At 41.2% G+C, this 19,841-nt stretch overlaps 1 protein-coding gene across 5 annotated transcripts in view; it reads left to right on the forward strand.

The window, feature by feature from the left end:
* Positions 1-18,887, forward strand: part of pdlim7 (PDZ and LIM domain 7) — a 38,750-nt gene extending 19,863 nt beyond the window's left edge. For 2 of the 5 annotated variants that reach the window (XM_074648279.1, XM_074648280.1), the window contains exons 4-11: positions 492-519; positions 5,129-5,145; positions 13,214-13,266; positions 13,513-13,756; positions 14,303-14,483; positions 14,639-14,759; positions 17,283-17,398; positions 17,720-18,887. In XM_074648279.1, coding sequence (XP_074504380.1) covers positions 492-519; positions 5,129-5,145; positions 13,214-13,266; positions 13,513-13,756; positions 14,303-14,483; positions 14,639-14,759; positions 17,283-17,398; positions 17,720-17,806 — 847 coding nt within the window. In that variant the 3' untranslated portion in view covers positions 17,807-18,887. Of the gene's footprint in view, positions 1-491; positions 520-1,446; positions 1,644-5,128; positions 5,146-6,220; positions 6,263-6,875; positions 7,031-7,470; positions 7,508-8,934; positions 9,682-13,213; positions 13,267-13,512; positions 13,757-14,302; positions 14,484-14,638; positions 14,760-17,282; positions 17,399-17,719 lie in introns of those variants that run through there. The other 3 variants (XM_074648276.1, XM_074648277.1, XM_074648281.1) reach the window with 2 other exon arrangements.
* The last annotated feature ends 954 nt before the right edge of the window (positions 18,888-19,841 follow it).

Genomic DNA, 19,841 nt, shown 5'->3' on the forward strand with positions numbered 1-19,841 from the left:
ACCCATTTCATTCACATATCTTGAGGTCAGAGGTCAAGGGACCCCTTTGAAAATGGCCATGACAGTTTTTCTTCACCCAAATTTACACTAAATTTGGAGCATTATTTAACTTCCTTCCCGACAAGCCAGTACGACAGGTATCAATGGATTCCTTAGGTTTTCTAGTTTCATATGATGCCAGTATCTTCACTCTAGCTTTAAAACTGAGCCTGTTACAACCTATCGCAAGTTGCGGTAAAGAAATGAATGGTGTTAAAATGTATTTACGTCAACATTAACTGTGTAAGCCCTAGTTTATATAAAATAAAACATTATTTTGGAAGGAGATTCAACGAACGCAACTTTTCCTTTGACTGAAACATAACAGACTTCTGTGATTTGGAAATTACAATGTTCAGTATTGTAACTTTAAATTTGTGAAGGTCAGTTTTTTTACATGTACTTATAACTGTCCCTGTCTCTTTTTCTTTCTTCTTCTCTTCTTTTCCCAGAGCTTTCAAAGCGGGTGGAGAGCAGAAGGTAAGACTATATTTGTGTGAAGCATTGAGCGCACCTCTGTATCAACACTTGGATGCTTTGGCATGGTCTGCTGCTGGACTACAGTGACACTGATTGAATTTGAAACTTCCTTTAATCGTTGCTCACAATTGGCCTCAACAGTGTGTTATGTCACTTTGTGTTTAAATTCATCGGATTCACCCGAGTCACCTGTCAAGCTCTCACTGAGCCCATGCACTGTGCATTAGCGAAGCATCAGTGAGTCGCTAAATGAGTTGTTTGCTGGATGGAGTGTTGTGAATATTGCTTTTTGGATTATTTTTGTGATGCCTTGCACAATCCCTGTAGCCAGAGGAACACTACTGATGCATTTAGTTTCACTGTCAAACCTCTTGAGAGCTACTTGGCCAACTGATTACAGTGTGAATGGTACAATGGTGTCATGAACTGCTTTGTGCTGCACTGCACGCTGTTTTTTAGTAAAGCAGCGGGAACATAATGGTTTTCACAAAGTCAATGCTATATTTTAGAGGTGCTCTTTTGCCGTCCACACATAATGCTCAGTGAGAAATCTCATTAGTGAGACATGTCAGTCAAATATGACAATTTCTCACTTTGGGCATTTTCTCCTTTTTAGCAGCAGAAGCAGATTACTCTGGCCAGTCTGTGGCAGACTGCCAACACAAATAGAATGGCTGTGTTCACACTTCTTAAGCACTTCTTCCGTGCACAGACAAAAAAGCCTGCAGGCTTTGACAGAGCTGCTCCTTCAGCCCGGAGTAATAATTTGCAAGGAAAAAAATATTGGGCTGCGCTGGAAGCTTTCTTAATATAAAGCTCGGGATTGTGCAACAGCAGAAGGAACTCTCACTGTGTGTCAAAAGAAATGTCTAATCGCATGTTGTGTGCAATGCTGCATTGTCTCCCTCTCCCCCACACCCCTCGCAGGACTCGCTTACTCCGGCTTCTTTTCAGCCAAAGTACTCCTTTGCCCCCAGCACAACCATTAACAAGATGGCGAGGCCATTTACAGCAGGTGGTGGTAGTGCCAACTCAGGACCTGCTATTAAACCTGTGGCCTACTCTCCTAAACTTAACACCCTGAGCTCACAGGGCCGTGCCAGTATGCAGCAGCCACAGAATGGGTAGGTGGATAAATAAACTCTATTCCCTTTGGAACCACAACGTGACTAATGTGGTTTTAATGGTATTTCTGATGTCTCATTATTCTGGTTTTACACTAGAGAGAAAATTACCCCTTCGGGATTTCCAAACTTACGGATTTACTTCAGTATGTTGCCAAAATGACGTTGCATATTTTCAAAAACATTTCCGAAAAGATAAACATAAGAAATGCATGCTGCTGAGATCTACTTAATGACTCCACTGTCTGCCAATAATGTAACACACAAGATAGCAAGCATATGAGGACTTTTGTATGAACTCAGATACCAGCAGTTATAAGCTGCCATTATACACTCACCGGCTACTTTATTAGGTACAAGGTGTACCTAATAAAGTGGCCGGTGCTAGTACTGGGTGATCTTCTGCTGCTGTAGCCCATCTGCTTCAAGGTTGGACGTGTTGTGTGTTCAGAGATGGTATTCTGCATACCTTGGTTGTAACGAGTGGTTATTTGAGTTACTGTTGCCTTTCTATCATCTCGAACCACTCTGCCCATTCTCCTCTGGCCTCTGACATCAACAAGGCATTTTCGTCCACACAACTGCCGCTCACTGGATATTTTCTCTTTTTCGGACCATTCTCTGTAAACCCTAGAGATGGTTGTGCGTGAAAATCCCAGTAGATCAGCAGTTTTTGAAATACTCAGACCAGCCCGTCTGGCACCAACAACCATGCCACGTTCAAAGTCACTTAAATCCCCTTTCTTCCCCATTCTGATGCTCGGTTTGAACTTCAGCAAGTCGTCTTCACCACCTCTAGATGCCTAAATGCATTGAGTTACTGCCATGTGATTGGCTGATTAGCTATTTGTGTTAACAAGCAATTGAACAGGTGTGCCTAATAAAGTGGCCGGTGAGTGTAGATTGTATCATGCTGGACTTTTGGCCATAGAATAATTTTTCCGAGAAAAGGAGGAGGTTGTCAAACGTTTTGGCAAAACCGACTCAAATGATCTTGTTGGTCTTTATCATACAGATAAACGCAAACGCTTTGTTAGCAGAGCAGGACATATTTAGCTGACAATTCAAGTTGGCTTCCTCCAGCTCAAAGACCTCTACAGTGGAATTTATCGGATGACAAAAAGTGTTTAATAGAGAATAGAGAAGGATGTGTCAATATAATCAGTCACAGTTTCATAGCCCTGTAAAAACAGTTTTGTTTTTTCATCTGGTTGTGTTTTGGCCACTTTAGAAGTTCTGATCTATTTCTGTACCAATAGATCTGTTTTTTTTCCATTATACCCTTTTTGTTCTTATCATCCTCACTATATGTGTGAGTGTGAGAGTTACTATAAAATAAGACTTTTTTTAAGCTTCCAGGAATGTATAATTTCTTGCAAAACAATCCGCCTTTTCAAACTGATTTGCTATTTCAGCAGATGAGTTATTGACCGACTGTGAGTCTTACTTGTATCTTGCTTCTCCAGTCTGTAATGTGCTGGAAAGAAATGGATTTTCAAGTCCAGTATTTCTCAGCTTTTAGAAGCTGTTGTCATTGCACTCGCTTTTTCTCTTTGTAAAACATCACGTCAGACAGAAGTCATACCTCCAATAATACATTTAATCACATATCTCGGTTTGCATTTTGCTTAAAAATATTTTACTCTGGCGGTGATGTCACTGGCAACTTCCTCTAATTTTGGAATTTTATTTTTAAACATATTCCATGATTCTCTCTGGATTTACTTTAATTACAGGGCCATGCAGCTAGTTATTTGTCACATCACAGTAGTACTGATGGAAAGCCTTGATCGTGGTGCATCTTTTTGCCTATTTATGCCTCCGTGCCGGCGACAGCCGCGGCCGGAGGCATTATGTTTTCAGGTTGTAAGCCCGTCCATCTGTCCGTAGGTACGTAGGCGATATCTCAGGAACGCCTGGAGGGAATTTCTTCAAATTAGGTACAAATGTCCACTTAGACTCCAGGAGGACGTGATTTAGATTTTGGTGGTCAAAAGTCAATGTGACCTCACAAAACACATTTTTGGCTAGGGGTGTGAGAAAATATTGAGTGTCGCGATATTGTGTTTTGTGATACTGTATCGATTCTCAAAAACACTATAGATATTTTTTTATTATTAAAAGTTTACATACAAGATTTTTATTTAATAATTAACATTCTAGTTCTCAATAATTCTAGTTAATGTATTAAATAATTTTTTTGGGCCACGTTAAAGCTGCTAAACCAACTCTAAGATGGAGCCCTTCTCATATGTTGTCCCTCAAGTAAAAATTCAATCTGTTATGTTGGAAAGTGAATCTTCAGTCTCTTCTTTTAAAACCACATTGATCAATTTTAGCTTCTGATCTTTTGATTGTAAATTATTGAAAAAACAGTAAGTAAGTTGGTGTCAGGGCTGATTGTTTTGAAGCTCTTGTAATGCTGCTATCATCTCTGTTTTGTCATAAAAATGAAGTTACAGCTCCCAGGAGCAAACTCTTGCTGCTATAATCACAGAAAATAAATCGGAATCATAAGTCCGAACCCTCCAGTTTTTATTTTACCAGTTTTCAGATTTTACAAGGAGTCCAGGAATGGATCAACATGTATTTAAAATGATCCTGGACGTGGCAGAATGGCATGAAATGGTTTTCAAGGAAGGGCCAGTCTGGTTCCTATAATTTGGGTCATGGAAGTGGCAGCCTGGTCTGACTGCAGCCATTGGTGAGATGTGGCCCGTTGGCTCTATTTAGTCTCACTCCTCAATTCAGTTCTCAGCAGCTTTTACTGCCCTGGTGCTCGAGTATTTAAGCAGCCATACTTGCTTACTCTCAAGAGGGCTCACATGGTTGTGAAGTTTCTCTGCAGATGGTCGAAAACCCATTCCCTCTGGCCATTTCTGAGGAGAATAGAGCCTAATTATAACTGTCAGCCCTCTTTTGATGAAGACATTGTTGGATTTATCCAGACAGTAAACCGTTCGATGCACGTCTTATGTGTTTAGTCTAGTCGTATTGAAACAGGTTTTGTGTGATGTTGTTTGGACAGAGTGTACCCTGACATCATGATGCGTCACCGCTGTGGCATTTATTGTTGTTGATGGGTTTCAGAGCACAAGAAGAAATAGAATAACTGCGATGGCACAGGAATCAAATGAAGGTTTTCTTTTTGGCAAACGCTGCAGCTATTTACATAACTCTATAAAGCATTTGTGCACATGGGTGAGAGGAGTGTTGGGCAAAGGTTTTGTGCCAAATCCAATGAGTCATTTTGGGTCAGGGTGACAATAGATGATCTGACAGACAAACAAGGCCGTCTTTCTATCACAGAGCCTGTTAACAATAACCGCATGTCTCGTGGCACCTCCTGCATGTTTTCTGCATCGTGCAGCATTTTTTGGTCTTTTGTTTGTGTAAAACCTTACATCAACTTGTTGTGGTTTTCCTGCTGTTTAACTCAAAGCTGACCTTTCTTACTGTTTTCCCCTTTTCTCGTAACGCCGCAGATGGAAACTCTCGAGAAGTTAGTACATTTCTTTTTTCTTAAACAGTCCAGACAGAAATGATGTTTGCTTGTTTTACCTTTCTAAATTACAATTCACACTCTCCATAATTCCCATCCTTTACAGTGGTTCCCAACCTTTTTGTTTTGTGACCGGTCTTTGTGTGCTTGCAGCCCCTCACTGGTTGCTTATGTTTACTGGTTCTGAGCAATTGTGATTAAAAAAAAAAATAATAATAATTTTATATTTCAATAATTTAGCTTAAAGGGTAACTACGCCCATTTTCAAAATTGATACATGTTATTCCTATGGTGTAAGACAATCCAAAAAATATTAGTATACATGAACAACTCTCTCCCAAATCCAAAAACTAGAGTGCTAAAAACTCAAATTTGTGATGTCACAGGGTATAAAGTGCGGATCCATAGACAATGAATGGGGAGAGATGTTGTAGCAACTGAGAGCAACCAGGAGAATGTTCTGAGTATAAGGTAACATTTTCACACTGCACTAAAATAAAGCTCATTTGGGTATAAAAAAGAAAACAACACAAAATAAGCCTCCCATTCATTGTCTATGGAGCAGCTGCAGACTTTATACCCGATGACATCACAAGTTTGAGACTTACTTCTCTGGTTTGTGGCTTTTAGAGAGAGTAGCTCATGTTCGCAAATATTGATTGAACTTTACTAGACCATGAAAATAATATATTGGAATTATTAATTTAGGTGGTGTTCCCCTTTTAAAATCATCCAATAATTTACAAGAAAAGGGCAAAGATTTGAGGGAAGTTTAAAAACATAAACATATCTTGAAACTTAGGTTTATAACTCCAGGTTGGGAACCGCTGCTTTACTACAATCCATGCAACTATTCCCTAGTAATTCACCCATTAAACTTAATCGTTTACCATCTCACTCTTTTATATAGTTATCTATTATTATATAGTTTTAAGTTGCAATCAGGACAAAACTAGAAAACATCTGTTTAATAAATAGTAAGAGATTTTGACGAGTAATGTCCCCTCTATCGTCTGTCTTTCCTCTTTTAACTTGATTCAATCTGTCCTTATTTGATCTTTGGTCTATTCTACAGGGGCGAAACGTCTTTCTATGGTGATGTTTCCCAAGAGTCCAAGTAAGGGACCGCTGCATGCAGGCTGGTTTGTCAGCTTATTAGGTTAATATGGCCAGGCTACATATGACAAGAGAGAGGAGCGGATGCTCTTAGATACAGTTTACAGAACAGAGATGCACCAGACAAAGCCAGTTCATCAGTAACCATTCATGTTTCCTCCTCCTACTTCCTTCTTGATGAATGCATGCAGCAGTTGACCTGCAACCCTCTTGAAACAAACATGTTGGAAATGAAAAGCCTTTTTTTTGTGCTGCTTCTTGAGTTGTCTATCAAAATAAAAGCTTAAATACGTAGTAAAACGTTTCCACAAACTAGGCCAGGCTACTCTATTCTCCCGTAGATTCTAACGACGGGTTATAAATACGATCTCTAATGCGGTAATGTCCATTTATGAGCGTCTCCAGTGTGCCCATGAGAAATCTTAGTAATGGATATCCATTAACTGGCTTATTGCGTGACCGTGATGCTGAGCAGTAAGTCTTTGCATGATCTGCTCAGGGTGTCCTCTATTTCCAAGGTCACCTGATTAGCCGGGTTGGTGTGAGTGGGTTTGTCCCTAGATGGGATTGTGTTAACCGCGCCTGCCGTGTCCTGCTGCTGGGTGTGTGTGCAGGTACGGCCTCCGGATGGACAACCTGCCCTGTTTTATCCCCAACGACCGCAGCAAGAAGAGGCTGATCCAGGACACCGAGGACTGGCAGCCCCGCACCGGCACCACTCAGTCCCGCTCCTTCCGCATCCTGGCCCAGCTCACAGGCACCGACTTCAGTAAGTCGGGGGACTGGGCCTGGCATGCTCAGGAGAGTGATAGGTTAGGGGTGGGCTTCTCTGGTAGTCAAGATGACGTGTAGGTGAAGGGCCTGTGACTGAACAGTTGATCTGATGTGATCCGATCATAGTGGGCTATCTGTGAGAGTGACAGCAGAGTGAGTGACACAGGAGAGGTAGATAACGGGTGTCCATTTTTCAGCTGTGGAGAGAGGCCTCACCTGTCAGGAGGCTGCTGTCTTCAATGACACCGATTTTTCTCATGACTGTAACCAGTCTGATAAATGATGATGTGCATGTTTATCACAACAGAGGCTGTGTAGGAACAGCACCATTTAATGTATACTTAAGGTGTTTGGGGTTGGCGAGTGATTTGTCTGTGAAAAGCACCTTCTCTATCAGTAAGGCATGCTAATGTGCGTCTCTCCTGGATCTCTCAGTGCAGGACCCAGATGATGAAATCCTGAAGAGGTCCAGGTAAAAACTTGAGTGGTCGTTGATTTGGACACGTGTCGGCCTCCTCGGTCACATGTGTTTGTGCATTCGTGTGTGGAAGCTTCAGTTTGGCAACTATTTTTTAAAATTTTTTTAAATTAACTCAACTTTTAAACCTACCTTATTGGAGTTTCGCTGCTTTAAATACTAATGTGTGGTGTGACGTGTACATCTTTTGTATTATTAGAACATTAATCTGCTTCATGGCGTAATTTTCTATTAAGTAATTGTTAAACATTGGGGAAATACGTTTTTGTTTGTATTCTTGCTGTGAGAAAGATGGGAAGATTGATACCATCCTCATGTCCGTTATCTTAGCTTAGCATGAAGTCTGGAAACTGTCCAAAAGGTAACAAAATCCAACCACCAATGGACTATTTCTCAGCCAAGCAAATTAATTTCCTGGAGACGTTGCCTGACAAACCAGCAGGGACTCATGGGAAGTGAGCAGTGTCCAGTTAAGATGCAGTACGACCATGGATGTTTAAAGAGAACTGGATACAGCGTTGGTGGCGGGCTCCCGTTCATTCCTATGAGAGTTGCTCAGTGGCGAATGAAGCCAAAATGGCTCGACTGCCGAGTGATAAAGTACCCGGATCATCTGGCGATCTTCCGCATCCATTGAGCCCATAGAGCCGGCGCAGTAGTGTTTCCTTTAACTCCGCCTCCCAGCCCTCGGTCCAGTCGCGGTCTGAGACTCATTCAAATGAACGTAGGAAGGAAAATAACTCTGGATTCGGATATTAGTGCATTGTACAACTTTTATGACCTAATGATTTAAATAAAGGCTATTCAAGTGTTCATACCGGGAAGTTGATTTACCACAAAAAACATTATCTGCTGATTTACAGACGTCTCTTTCCCAATGTAAGTCTATGGGAAAAAATGTTTTTGGGCCCAATGGCATCGCGTGATGGACACCGAAGTTGTAGTACCACAATGTGTTGTTTTTACACTTTTTGGTTTTTGTATGGTTAAATAAACAAGATGTAACATGTTAATTATTCTGCTTTAGAGATGCTGGTAGGTAGATTTAGTTACTTCTGACACAGCCAGGCTATCTGTTTCCAGTCTTTGCACTAAGCTAAGCTGCTGGCTGTAGTTTTATATTTAACACACACATATGAGAGTCAATCTTCTCATCTAACTCTTGGCAAGAAGGTGAATAAGCATATCTTCCAAAATGTGAAACTAATCCTTCACTTTGATATTTGCCTTCCAGACGTATCATATCCTTATTCTGTCTTTGGTGTCTGACCTGTTTTACTTCTCTGCTACTTTTTCACCTTTTATGCACTTTTACTCCACTATCTGCTCTCTCATGCTCTTTTTAAAATTCATTCTCTCCCCCCACAATCTATTTCCTTCCCCGTCTATCTCTGTTTCATATCTCTGTTGCTTGCGGTCAGGGAAAAGTTCCTCACTGAGATTCAGAGTCCCCGCTATGCCCGTCTGAGGGATTGGCACCACGACAGGTCCGCTCGCGCCCTCAATATCAAATCCTGAGCGACATCACAGACGCCATGGGATGCAGAGCCCAGCCAGAGCCTGCTAGCGATAGCTACACCGCAACGACTACGTGACAAAGACGACGAAGATAGCCGACACCCGATCCAATGGCAGTTAACAAATTCACCTTTGGGATACAGATGGGGGTGAAAAAAAGAAGTTTTGGGAAAAAAAAAAAGAAAAGCAAACCAGAAATAGATGAAACGTAGCGTAGATGACAAAGCCCAAAGTGGAACCTTGCATACTGAGCCTAAGTGTAAGATCTCCCTCCGAATCTCTGACTTGATGATTGTTGACATCACTGTGGACCACTGAGCTGTGGCCCTGTTTTCCATTTCACCCTGCGTTACTTGGTGGGAAGGTGGGAAGGGGGGTCTCAGCAGTGGGAAGCGCCTTTCTGTTCGTTCTTCTTCTTTGATTGTGAAGTTCAGCCCCTCCTTTGATCTCTGTCTGTCTCTCTCTCTCTCCCTCTCTCTATCTCTCTCTACCTGTTTCCATTTATTGAGTTCTTCATCCTTTAGAGTTTTCATTTGTGATCCCCTCATCTCATAGGCTTCTTTAACCATTAAGAAAGAAAAGGAAGATAAATCTGTACTTTTGTTTTTTTCTGCTGTCATCAAAAAATATAAAACATCTGAAAAAAAGCAGCTCTTGCTTCTCTGTCCTTTCTTCTGTGTTTCCTTTCCTCTTGTTTATTCAGTATTCAAGCTTAGAAGGCTAAATCTCTTGATAGTCAACTATTCTCTTTTTTTTAGCTGAGTCACCACAATTTCTTTATTTACCTAGTGTACTGAACTTAGATGAAACTGTATAAGCATGGGTTTCCTCCGTATTCGTGCAGATCTTAATTAATGGCGTGCCTCCTCAAAGATCAGGGTTCAAGGATTTTTTAATACCTCGCTGAAAATAGCTGTGCAATCAGGCATAAATACAACAAATGTGCATATACACATGAAGTGATACACAACCATAAAGTTCAGAGGGGCAAAGTGAGGAATTGCAGCCTTTTAGTTTTCGATAAGAGTATTTAAAACCTAATAAAAAGACTAAAAAAACACTCTTAGTTAGAGTTCAGTGGAGTAATTGCTGCAGTACAGTGGCCTTATTATATCAGACAGGAAAGATCTAATGGCATGTTGCACACAGATGTAAAATTTCTAAAAGTACCAGTGTTTTGATGGTTAGGCACCATGTATCACCCTGATTTAGATGTATAAAAAATAACTTTTAGGGAAAAAGAAAACTGGAAAATATTCAAAAACGTTTCTGCTGACAAGGTACAAATGCACTTTTGCCTTTTAGGTGAAAAATGTGGGATGTTTGAGGTCAGAGCTGCAACAATGAATCGATTAGTTCTCAACTAAATTAATCACCACTCATTTTGATAATTATTATATTATTATTTTGATTAATCGGTTTGAGTAATTATTTTTTTAAAGAAAAATAGTCTTAATTCTCTGATTCCTGCTTCTTAAATGTGACTATTTTCTGGTTTCTTTACTCCTCTATGACAGTAAGCTGACTATTTTTGACTTGTGGACAAAACAAGACATTTGAGGACGTCATTTTGGGCTTCGGGAAACGACATTTTTCACAATTTTCTGACATTTTAAAGACCAAACAACTAATCGAGTAGTCGAGAAAATAATAAGAAAATAAGCATTAGTTGCAGCCCTAGTTGAGGTGAAACTGCCTCATGGTTTGTGATAGAAACATGAATGAGAAGTGCTCTGTCTTACATAGTTTGAAGACATAATTCATCTTATAGCAACAGGAAACTATAGTTATTGCTTTTTTAAAGAAATAAGTAAGTTACATTAAAAAAGGAAAAAAAAAAACTTCAAACAGAGAAAACTGAAAATGTAAATTAAGGTTGGGCTATAAGTTTGTCATTGGTAATTAAATTATACCTGGTAGTATTATCAAATATATAATTATTAAATAAGTGACTATATAAAGTGACTAAAACTAAACTAGTTGAAATTTGGTGTGCACAAATAAGTGTATCCAGACAGCTGGCAGACGACCTCATAGCACACTCAAACAAAGACTATTAACCATGCCGCATGTAATAAAAAAACAACTATAGCATCTATACATTAATTTCAAAATTGTAGTATTATTGACATTATATGTCTTGTTAAATAAGGAACAAGGGATGACAGAAAGCTTGTTGCATACATTAAAAGCAGCACCTCTAGAGTAGAAAAGTAGTACCTCTCAGACGTGTGCCACATTTCTTCAGTTGTCACATTCAGGTTCTTGCAGAGCTGCATCACTTCCAGCTCCACACTGTGGAGGGTGACACATGTCAGTGGCTTCTTGCTCCATCTAAAATCAAAATCCTGCTCCTTTCTCTGCCGGATTTTGAGCTGCCAACAAACTCCTACTTTCCTCATTGCTCAGGTTGATGCATCCCACAGGAGAGGAAGCTAAAAAAAAAAAACCCAGGTGAATGTGAAATCAGAGGTGTAAAGAGCAAAACAGGAAATGTCAAGGAAATGTTCCATGGGAATATTGGGGGTGCATCATGTCCAAAACTCTGCACCGTCTGTGATGCAGGAATTGTGCGCCTGCATCACACCGAGCAGGAGGGAGAGGAGGAATTTGAAAGCAGTGAAAATGTCAAGAAAACATGGTCCAGGCCGCTCCAGGTGGGAATAAGCAGCTGTAGAGGATGTACTCCAATTTGCACCTGCAACCTTCAACAGAGTGAGGTGCAGCCAAACAAACCTCTCGAAGGTGTTGGAGAAGTCAACGCCACTGGCCTGTTGTCATGTCGGGCAGCACGGCGAGGGAGTGTAGTCGGGGCTGCGTGTTGACCGGGATGTGTTTTTGTGAGTTGTTCGGTGGGTCCCAGAAGGCAAGCTTGCCGGCGTGCGGGGTGAAGGGCAGCTGACCCAGGGTCTGTGTGTTAAACAGGCTGAAACAGGTTCGTTCTGTCCTTTGTTTGACCCGGCCGCCAGAGATCCTTCTCGTCCAGCCTTCCTCTCACTCTGTTCGGCTGTAGTTTCTTTCCAAAAATCTCCTGGTAGGGAGGCGGGTGGGTCTTAGCATCCTTAATTTAGAGAGATTTAACTTCCTCTCTGTCACCAGCCCTGCGAGCCATCTTCTTGCTATTGCGAAGGGATTTAATGTCCTTTATTATTCAGAGTATGTTGTTGGGAAATAGCAGTCTGTTTTTTATTCTTCTTCTTGCTAGATGGCTCCCAGCTGTAAGTCTGAAACTTCTCCTGCCTCTGTAGCTTCTTGAGTTGAGTTGTTTGGCTACACGAGGAGTATAATTGATAGGCAGACTTAACCTGATGCAGGCGATGCTATAGATCAAGGCCGTTTGCAGGGTAATTCACTTCACATTTTCTTTTTTCTTTGCAAATGAGAAATGATTTCATCATCTTTCATTAGTGTATTGTGGATGGAACAGTTGATGATGTAAACATGACGGATGCCAGAGGCGGTGTTATATTTTTTTCCCCCAAGATAAGACGTCTCCAGAGCTCACTGTCTTGGCTCAGAAGTTGTTTTCCCTTCTCAGTCATGGTTTGAAGATTTTCTGAATCTGGTGACGCTTGCTGCGGGTAACAGAAGTTTTGAAATGTAGAAACGACTCTTTATTTCAACACTTCTGCACACGCAGGCTTGAAGCGAAACTCGTCTGCATCCAAAATCTGACGGCAATAACGTGTCTGAGTTTCTCATTCTCTAACTCTGCTCCTGAGAGTGACGTCAATCAATCGGAGACGTTCGGGTTTCTGATTGCTCTCATTAGGAGCGGTGGCTCTTGAGCCATTTTTGATGCAGAGCTGTAATGTCTTTACCGAATGCACACCACGGTATCTGTTGTCTTCGCATTGATCATTTGAATTACCTGATTGATTTTGTCTCACAAAGGTTTGTGTTATCATGTAAAAATGGCCTGCAAATCAATTCCAATCCTATCACAGTGTATTTTCTTTAACATTCACCTGAATCTACACCCAGAGTGTCTTGCCTCAACAGGTGAGCTAATCCTGTTGATACTGATTTAATGATTCACACAGAAGGTAATCTGTGACACAACGTAATGGAGACAGCCATGGCGGCTGATATCCAAACATGACGTTCCTCTGAGTAGTAGTCATGGTTACTGAGGTGTGTGTGTGCGCGTGCCTTTTCTAATTAGTCATTTTCTCCCCACAGCCTTGAGCCAACTCCCTCACCTGCCAAGGCCCAGGCAGCAGATAAACCAGATGGTGAGTTTCTGCTCCCGCTGATGCGTATAAAGAACCCCAGCATCATCCAGTGGAGATTGTGCTAATAGATTCTTATTAAGTGTCAATACATGAGCATCAACAGCAACAATGTGACACGCAAAACCGTTACATCTGGAGGGGGGGGCGTGTATATTACATAAAGGTGTCTCCCTCCCATTGTGAAATTATTCAAAGTCACAGCCAAGTTGCTTTAATTCCAAAACAAATCTTTTCCTTCTGGCCCAGGCTCCAAGACCGCAGCTGCAGCAGCACGCAGTTCAGGTCCTTCCTCTCGACCACCGTGGGTCACCGACCCCAATTTCGCCGACCGCTTTCGCCCAGACAAGACCAGCACCGTCGTGACCCAGCACCAGCAGCCGGTGCAGCCGACGCCCATGCAGAACCGCAGCTCCATCATGCAGGCGGCGCAGCAGGCGCCCGAAGACAGCGGGAGGACCCCGGTATGTGGTGCCTGCAACAAAATCATAAGGTGAGACCGCACTGACACATCACAACGGTGACAGTTTGATTCATTTCACCAGCGGAATAAAATACCCTCAATGTTTGCTCCTTTTCAAAGTCCTGTTAGAGAAATGACACCTCATTTAACACAGTTGATATACGCAATGACAGATTGTACGTCTGCAGCAAATTTAGTCAGTCAGCATAATTAACACAGTTTGGAGACACTTTTTATCGCTGGAGACAAGCATTATGCTGACTTTGAAATAATTTAAATCTCATTTCACACATTTTTATAGATAACAGAGAAACCTTAGTTTGTATTCCGGTCACTATTGCAAGAAAACAGAACGGTTTCTCAACAAGTGAAGGTACAAAGTTCCCCAGAAGAACTAAAAAAAGCAGGTCACATTTCACAAAGGGGACCTTTTTTCTGTGTCTCGTTGGTCATGTGCTGACATTTCCATTAGAGCTGTCCTTGTTTTCCCTCTTAAAGTGCAAAGTGATGTAGCAGATTTCAATGAAGCCTCTGATGTGCTGTTAAAGTGCATGTGTGTTTGTGTGTGTTTTCCAGGGGTCGGTACCTGGTGGCGCTGGGGCGTTCTTGGCACCCGGAGGAGTTTACGTGTTCGCAGTGTAAGGTGGTCCTGGAAGAGGGAGGCTTCTTCGAGGAGAGAGGGTCCGTCTACTGTACCAAGTGCCACGATAACCGATACGCTCCGAACTGCTCCAAGTGCAAAAAGAAGATCACAGGGGTAAGAAGTGCACCACAGTGTTGAGCAAAAATCAAAGCACTAACAAGAAACATGGAAGGATTTCAGACATTATACTCTTGAAAAGGCCCGCTGTTTCAAAGTTCTTTGTACACGGATACATGGATGTGGAACAACCTTTTTCTCATTTTTATCAGGAGATCATGCACGCCCTGAAGATGACCTACCATGTTGAGTGTTTCAAGTGTGCAGCCTGCAAGACTGCCATCAGGAACCAAGCCTTTTACATGGAGGAGGGCGAACCCTACTGTGAGAAAGGTAAGAACTTGAACTGTTGCCGTACTCCCTAACTCCTAACTCCTGATAGTTCCTTATATGACAATTAAAAATAATTACAAAAATTATATAAAACAGTCTTAAAAAGAAATAATAGAGAGTTTATTTTTTGGGAATGTTGGGACAAAGCATTTAAAGACTTTAGTGTATTAAGGATTGATTCCAATTTTGACACACATTCATACTTTATTTGCACCCAGATCTGCTACTTTCACGCTTTGTGTTAATGATACCAGCGATACCATCTGTGGTGTAAAGCACAGGGCAAGATGTGCTACTAAAATTAAATTGAGTTTGTTATGTTAATGCATGTCCACCGTTGCTTTACAATGTCTGATGCTTAGAATCAGTCCATTTGAACTGTCCGTTCCAAACTCCCTGTCAAATAAACAATAACTTCACTGTATGTTTAGTTTGATGCCATTTCTCTCATTCAGACACAATAATCCAATTTTCCCCTGTCACACAGTATTGAGGCTTCATAAAAGAGATGAAGGAATCTCCATGGTGAAAAATCCTCTGTTTGAAACAAAGGGAAACATGAGATTAATGTAGTTTCAAGGGGAAGATATTGAAGAATAAACTTGGTAGAAACCGCAGCAGTAACCACCATGGCTGGACAAACCGTGACACCCAAGTTTTAATAAAAAATGTAACTCTAAAAATGTATTTATTAAAGTTGAGATGAAATAAAAAATTAATTTTTAACCCTTTTAGATCACATCCTAGGTCATATTGTGCATCTATTTAACAATATATGCAAAGAAAATGACAAAAAATGCATTTATTTGTATTTTCATATCCAAATCTAATCATCTTTTCTTCCTGTAAAACAAAATACGACGTGTGCTTGCATAAGCTAGTGCCAACCAGTTTAAACCAATAATATCATGACATCATCCATCAATCAATCTGCAACTTTTAACGACAAAGGAGGTGTGTGTGTGTGCTGTATCTCCGTATGGCACTACATTCTAAGCTCGCCCACTTTTTATCAGTCCAAACAAATGCGAAGGATTTAATTTAAATCCCTCTTGTAACTGTATACCGCTCAAATACTCCGTTTCACTGGGGAATACTCACCGTACAGAAGCTAAAGACGCTTTAACTTCTGTTTCACTAGGACTTTAAAAGCGAGCAGAAAGTATGAAACACTAGCAAAAGAAAAAAGAAATTATGCTCAAAATTCTCAGTGTCCAGATCGATTAGTTCCAGTGCCAACTGAGAACATCTCAACCCATGTAACACCCCCTGTAACTTAACACACGGATCAAGCCTTGCGTGTTTATCGTAAATCTGCACTGGGGCCTTAAGTACATGAATGAGAACGGAGGGAGAAAACTGACACCCCGCCACGCTGCATTAAGTTTGTGATCGAGCTTATTTGATGAAAGATGTCATATCCTCTTACTTTAAATGGATGTCGTAGCTAAGCACAGTGTGGTTCAGTGTAAATAACAGTAGCTGGGGGTACAGAAACAGAACAATGCAGCCACTGGGTGATTCACAGGTCTCGCTGAGTGCATTTTCTGATAAAGTTGTTTCTTTTCGTCCCCTCTCCGGTTTTGCTTGAATAATTTTCATATTTTTGTTTTCCCATCAAGCTATTTGTAAAACATTGCATTGTTGTATTATCGCTGTGGGGTTTGGCATGAACCTACATCATGAATCTTTTGGCAACGTCCCGCAGTCAATCATAAAGTGTGATGTTTTCATCTGCTATAATCTATTTATCTCCAGTTTACTTTATACATTTCTCTATTGGATTTTATGAATGGTGTGTGCTCTTCTATTATGTTGTAAATGATTTAGCGAGGCGGCGTGCGTCTCGCTCACTACTGAGGCTGTGACGTGGATCGCCGCTTTATCCGAGGCGAAGCCCGAACCTGAGTACTCATACTCTGAATAATGCCTTTAGCTCTGATAAGCATTGTGCTGCCTCAGCATCTTTCAAGGATTGTGCAGCCCTCACCCACTCACTCTTGTGAAGCAGCATTATAACCTGACACTTTCCCCCAGAGTCCTTGTGATGAAAGAGACTGGCAAATCCAGTTAAGCATCTGGAGCAATTTCCCCTCATCCTAATCCCTCCCTTACACTCTGGAAAGGCACTAAGTGGGTGGACAAAATAACACGGACGGCCAAGTATCAAATGCCCAATGAGGAGAAGAGTCAACATTTGGCTTCAAAACAGCTTCATCCATCTTTATTGCTGTCATTCAAATCCTCAAGTGTGTATGTGTGTGGTGGGATATTAAAACTCCTCTTCAAGAGGAAAAGCCTCCAGTTCTTCTTTAAAAGATGAAAGAGAGGTGGAAACCTATTTCACACTCCAGAACCTCCTTTAAAGGTTAAGTGTTTACATATGGTGATTGTGGAGGCCGTGCAGGATGCTTGACCTGATCTTGACGATGATAAAAGCTCTTTTTGAATTTGTCTTAATTATTTTATTCTGATCTCGCATAACATCACCTCTCCTCCTCCCCTTCACCTTTCTCACTCCAGACTATGAGAAGATGTTTGGCACCAAATGCCACGGCTGTGACTTTAAGATTGATGCCGGCGATCGGTTTCTGGAGGCCTTGGGCTACAGCTGGCACGATACGTGCTTCGTCTGTGCTGTAAGTCATTTTGATTGATATGGCTCCCTGTGGGGCTCTCTTTGCCCCATCTCTTCTGGCTGTCCCAGCACAATGCCACCTGAAAAATCGGCCTCCATCTCTGGACCTCTCTCTCTCTCTCTCTCTCTTTCACCCTGTCACCTACAGTCTATCACTCTCTCCATCTTTCTCTCATTCTGTGAAGAAAACTGAAAGTAAATGCAGTCAAGTAAATAATATGCGCCTGCTCTGGCCAGTAGAAAACAGTGTTAAGGTCTGATATCTGCTCTGCCCTGGTTTCCCAATATGTCTCTGTCTGACTGTCTACTTTCATCTTTAAAGCTCTGCCAAATCAACCTGGAGGGGAAGACGTTCTACTCGAAGAAGGATAAGCCCCTGTGCAAAGGCCATGCCTTTGCTCCAGTGTGAGAGAGCAAGCTTCATCTTCAGAGAAAGTAACCCTTCTCTCTCTCCTACCCTACTCCGCCCTCCGGCACACTCAAACACATTCTACACCTCTTCTTTACCAACCACACACCTAGTCACACTCCGTCTATTTTCTACCCTACAGACTTTGTTTTTCTATATTTGAGGCTCACTGGTAGCTTCACATACTGTTACTTTACTGTGCTAATAGGACAGTTCACATGTGTTACTGCCTGTAATACCAAATGCTGTGTTGTTTAACTGGAAGTAGTCAAGGAATTGTTTCATGTCATCACTAACTTGTTGACTTTTAAGTCATTTTGTAGATCAGACATTAAAAAGGTGCAGCTGCAGCTCACCTGGATTTAATCGTAGTTGTTAGCGAAGAATTCTCACGACTCTTACTAATCTCATCCTTGTGTTCAGTCTGAAGTGAGATCAAGTCAGTATCTTCCAAGTTGAAGGAGTCATTTGGCTTTTAATAATCTCACATATTGCAGTAATGATCTGCCTCTACTCCTGTACTAAGTGTAGAGAAGTGGTGGCCCCATTCAGGACCCCTGGCCCACTCACTGACTCTTACTGCAGTGCCTATTAACGTAATGGGGGTCCATTCAAGCACAAAAGGGGGTGTCCTATTTCTGCTTGACTGGACCCCTGCACCGCTCCACAGAAGCACTAACTGCAGTACGTGCTCCGATTTACCGGAGCCAAAGGGAGAAGTAAAGTAGTTAATAACTGTAATTTTGAGTCATGTAATAATCCTCTATTGCTCCAATTTTAATAGTCACACTCTCACATGTGGGTGACAAAAAGAAAGTGATATTCTTGTTTTAAATGTTTCTCTCCCTCCCAGTCGTTTGGAACTATCATTAGACATTTTAATTCGAAGAAAAAAACAAAACCTCAGAGGTGATTTGGTCCCTCATGTTACTATGATATTGTGATTATTCCTTAGAGTACTTTCAAGTCATGGTTTAATTTGTATTTATATTGCTTCAGAATGGGCCTGTAAGTGTTGTTTTTATAGCTGTTGGAAGTTTCCAAATAAAATGATTTAGTAATGCCCAGCGCTGGGGCAGAACACTGCGCTGAAACCATCTGTACGATTCTCTATTGCCTGATGTTTTAGCTGCCTTTGCTCTCACCAACACCTGCTCCCTAACAAGACGACAATGGACTTTCAAATGTTTTCACTCTGTTTTGTGGTGAGTACAAGTGTCCTTTTTTTTTTTGCTCCCACCCTCACTTTAGAGGACAAATTTACTTTGGTTACTAATTTGAAAAAGAATAAAAACAATGAGGGAGAAGACAAAATGATAGTGCAACTAATGATAATCAGTCATAAGGATAGTAAAGTAATTAAAAATAAATAATAGTAATGTTTTTTTTTTTAAAGGAGCGAATAAGCCGTTCCCCATGACAACATATAAACAAACGGGTAACAGAAAAGCACTTAAGAGTACACAAGGACACATGTATCTAAGCAGACAAACAATAACTAAAGAAAGGAAAGGGAAAAAAAACCAACGAGCCGACACATAGAACAGAGACACAAAAAAAAGTGTTTATTTTTTCCTTATGTAACTGTGTATAATGGGTAAGAGGGGGGGTTGTAATGTATAGATGATAGTAGTAAGTGGGGTAGATGACAGTAGTAACGGGGTGGCATTTAGCTCACCGATAGATTGAGAGCCAGGGTCAGATATGAGAAATTTTGAATTCCGTGATTTGATTGTTTGGCAGTGACTAGCTCTAGTGATATCTGTTCTGAGAGGAGGCTGTCTGGATTTTCAATTGAGGAGAATAGTTTTCTTGGTGATCGCTAGAGCCACATATTAAGATGTATTGATTGTTGTTATTGAGTCTGAAGGTCGTTGAGAAGGCAGATGGTAGGAGATAGTGGATTGTTAACATGTCAAAAACTCTGATAGTGTAGTTGTGACCTCTCTCCAAAAACCTTGAACCGGGGGGCAGGACTAGTTGATGTGTAAGTAATTGTAGTGTGTGCCAAGTTCACATTGTGTGCAGTACTGTG

This window comes from Sebastes fasciatus, chromosome 10 (assembly GCF_043250625.1).
Source record: "Sebastes fasciatus isolate fSebFas1 chromosome 10, fSebFas1.pri, whole genome shotgun sequence".
Classification (NCBI taxonomy): domain Eukaryota; kingdom Metazoa; phylum Chordata; class Actinopteri; order Perciformes; family Sebastidae; genus Sebastes; species Sebastes fasciatus.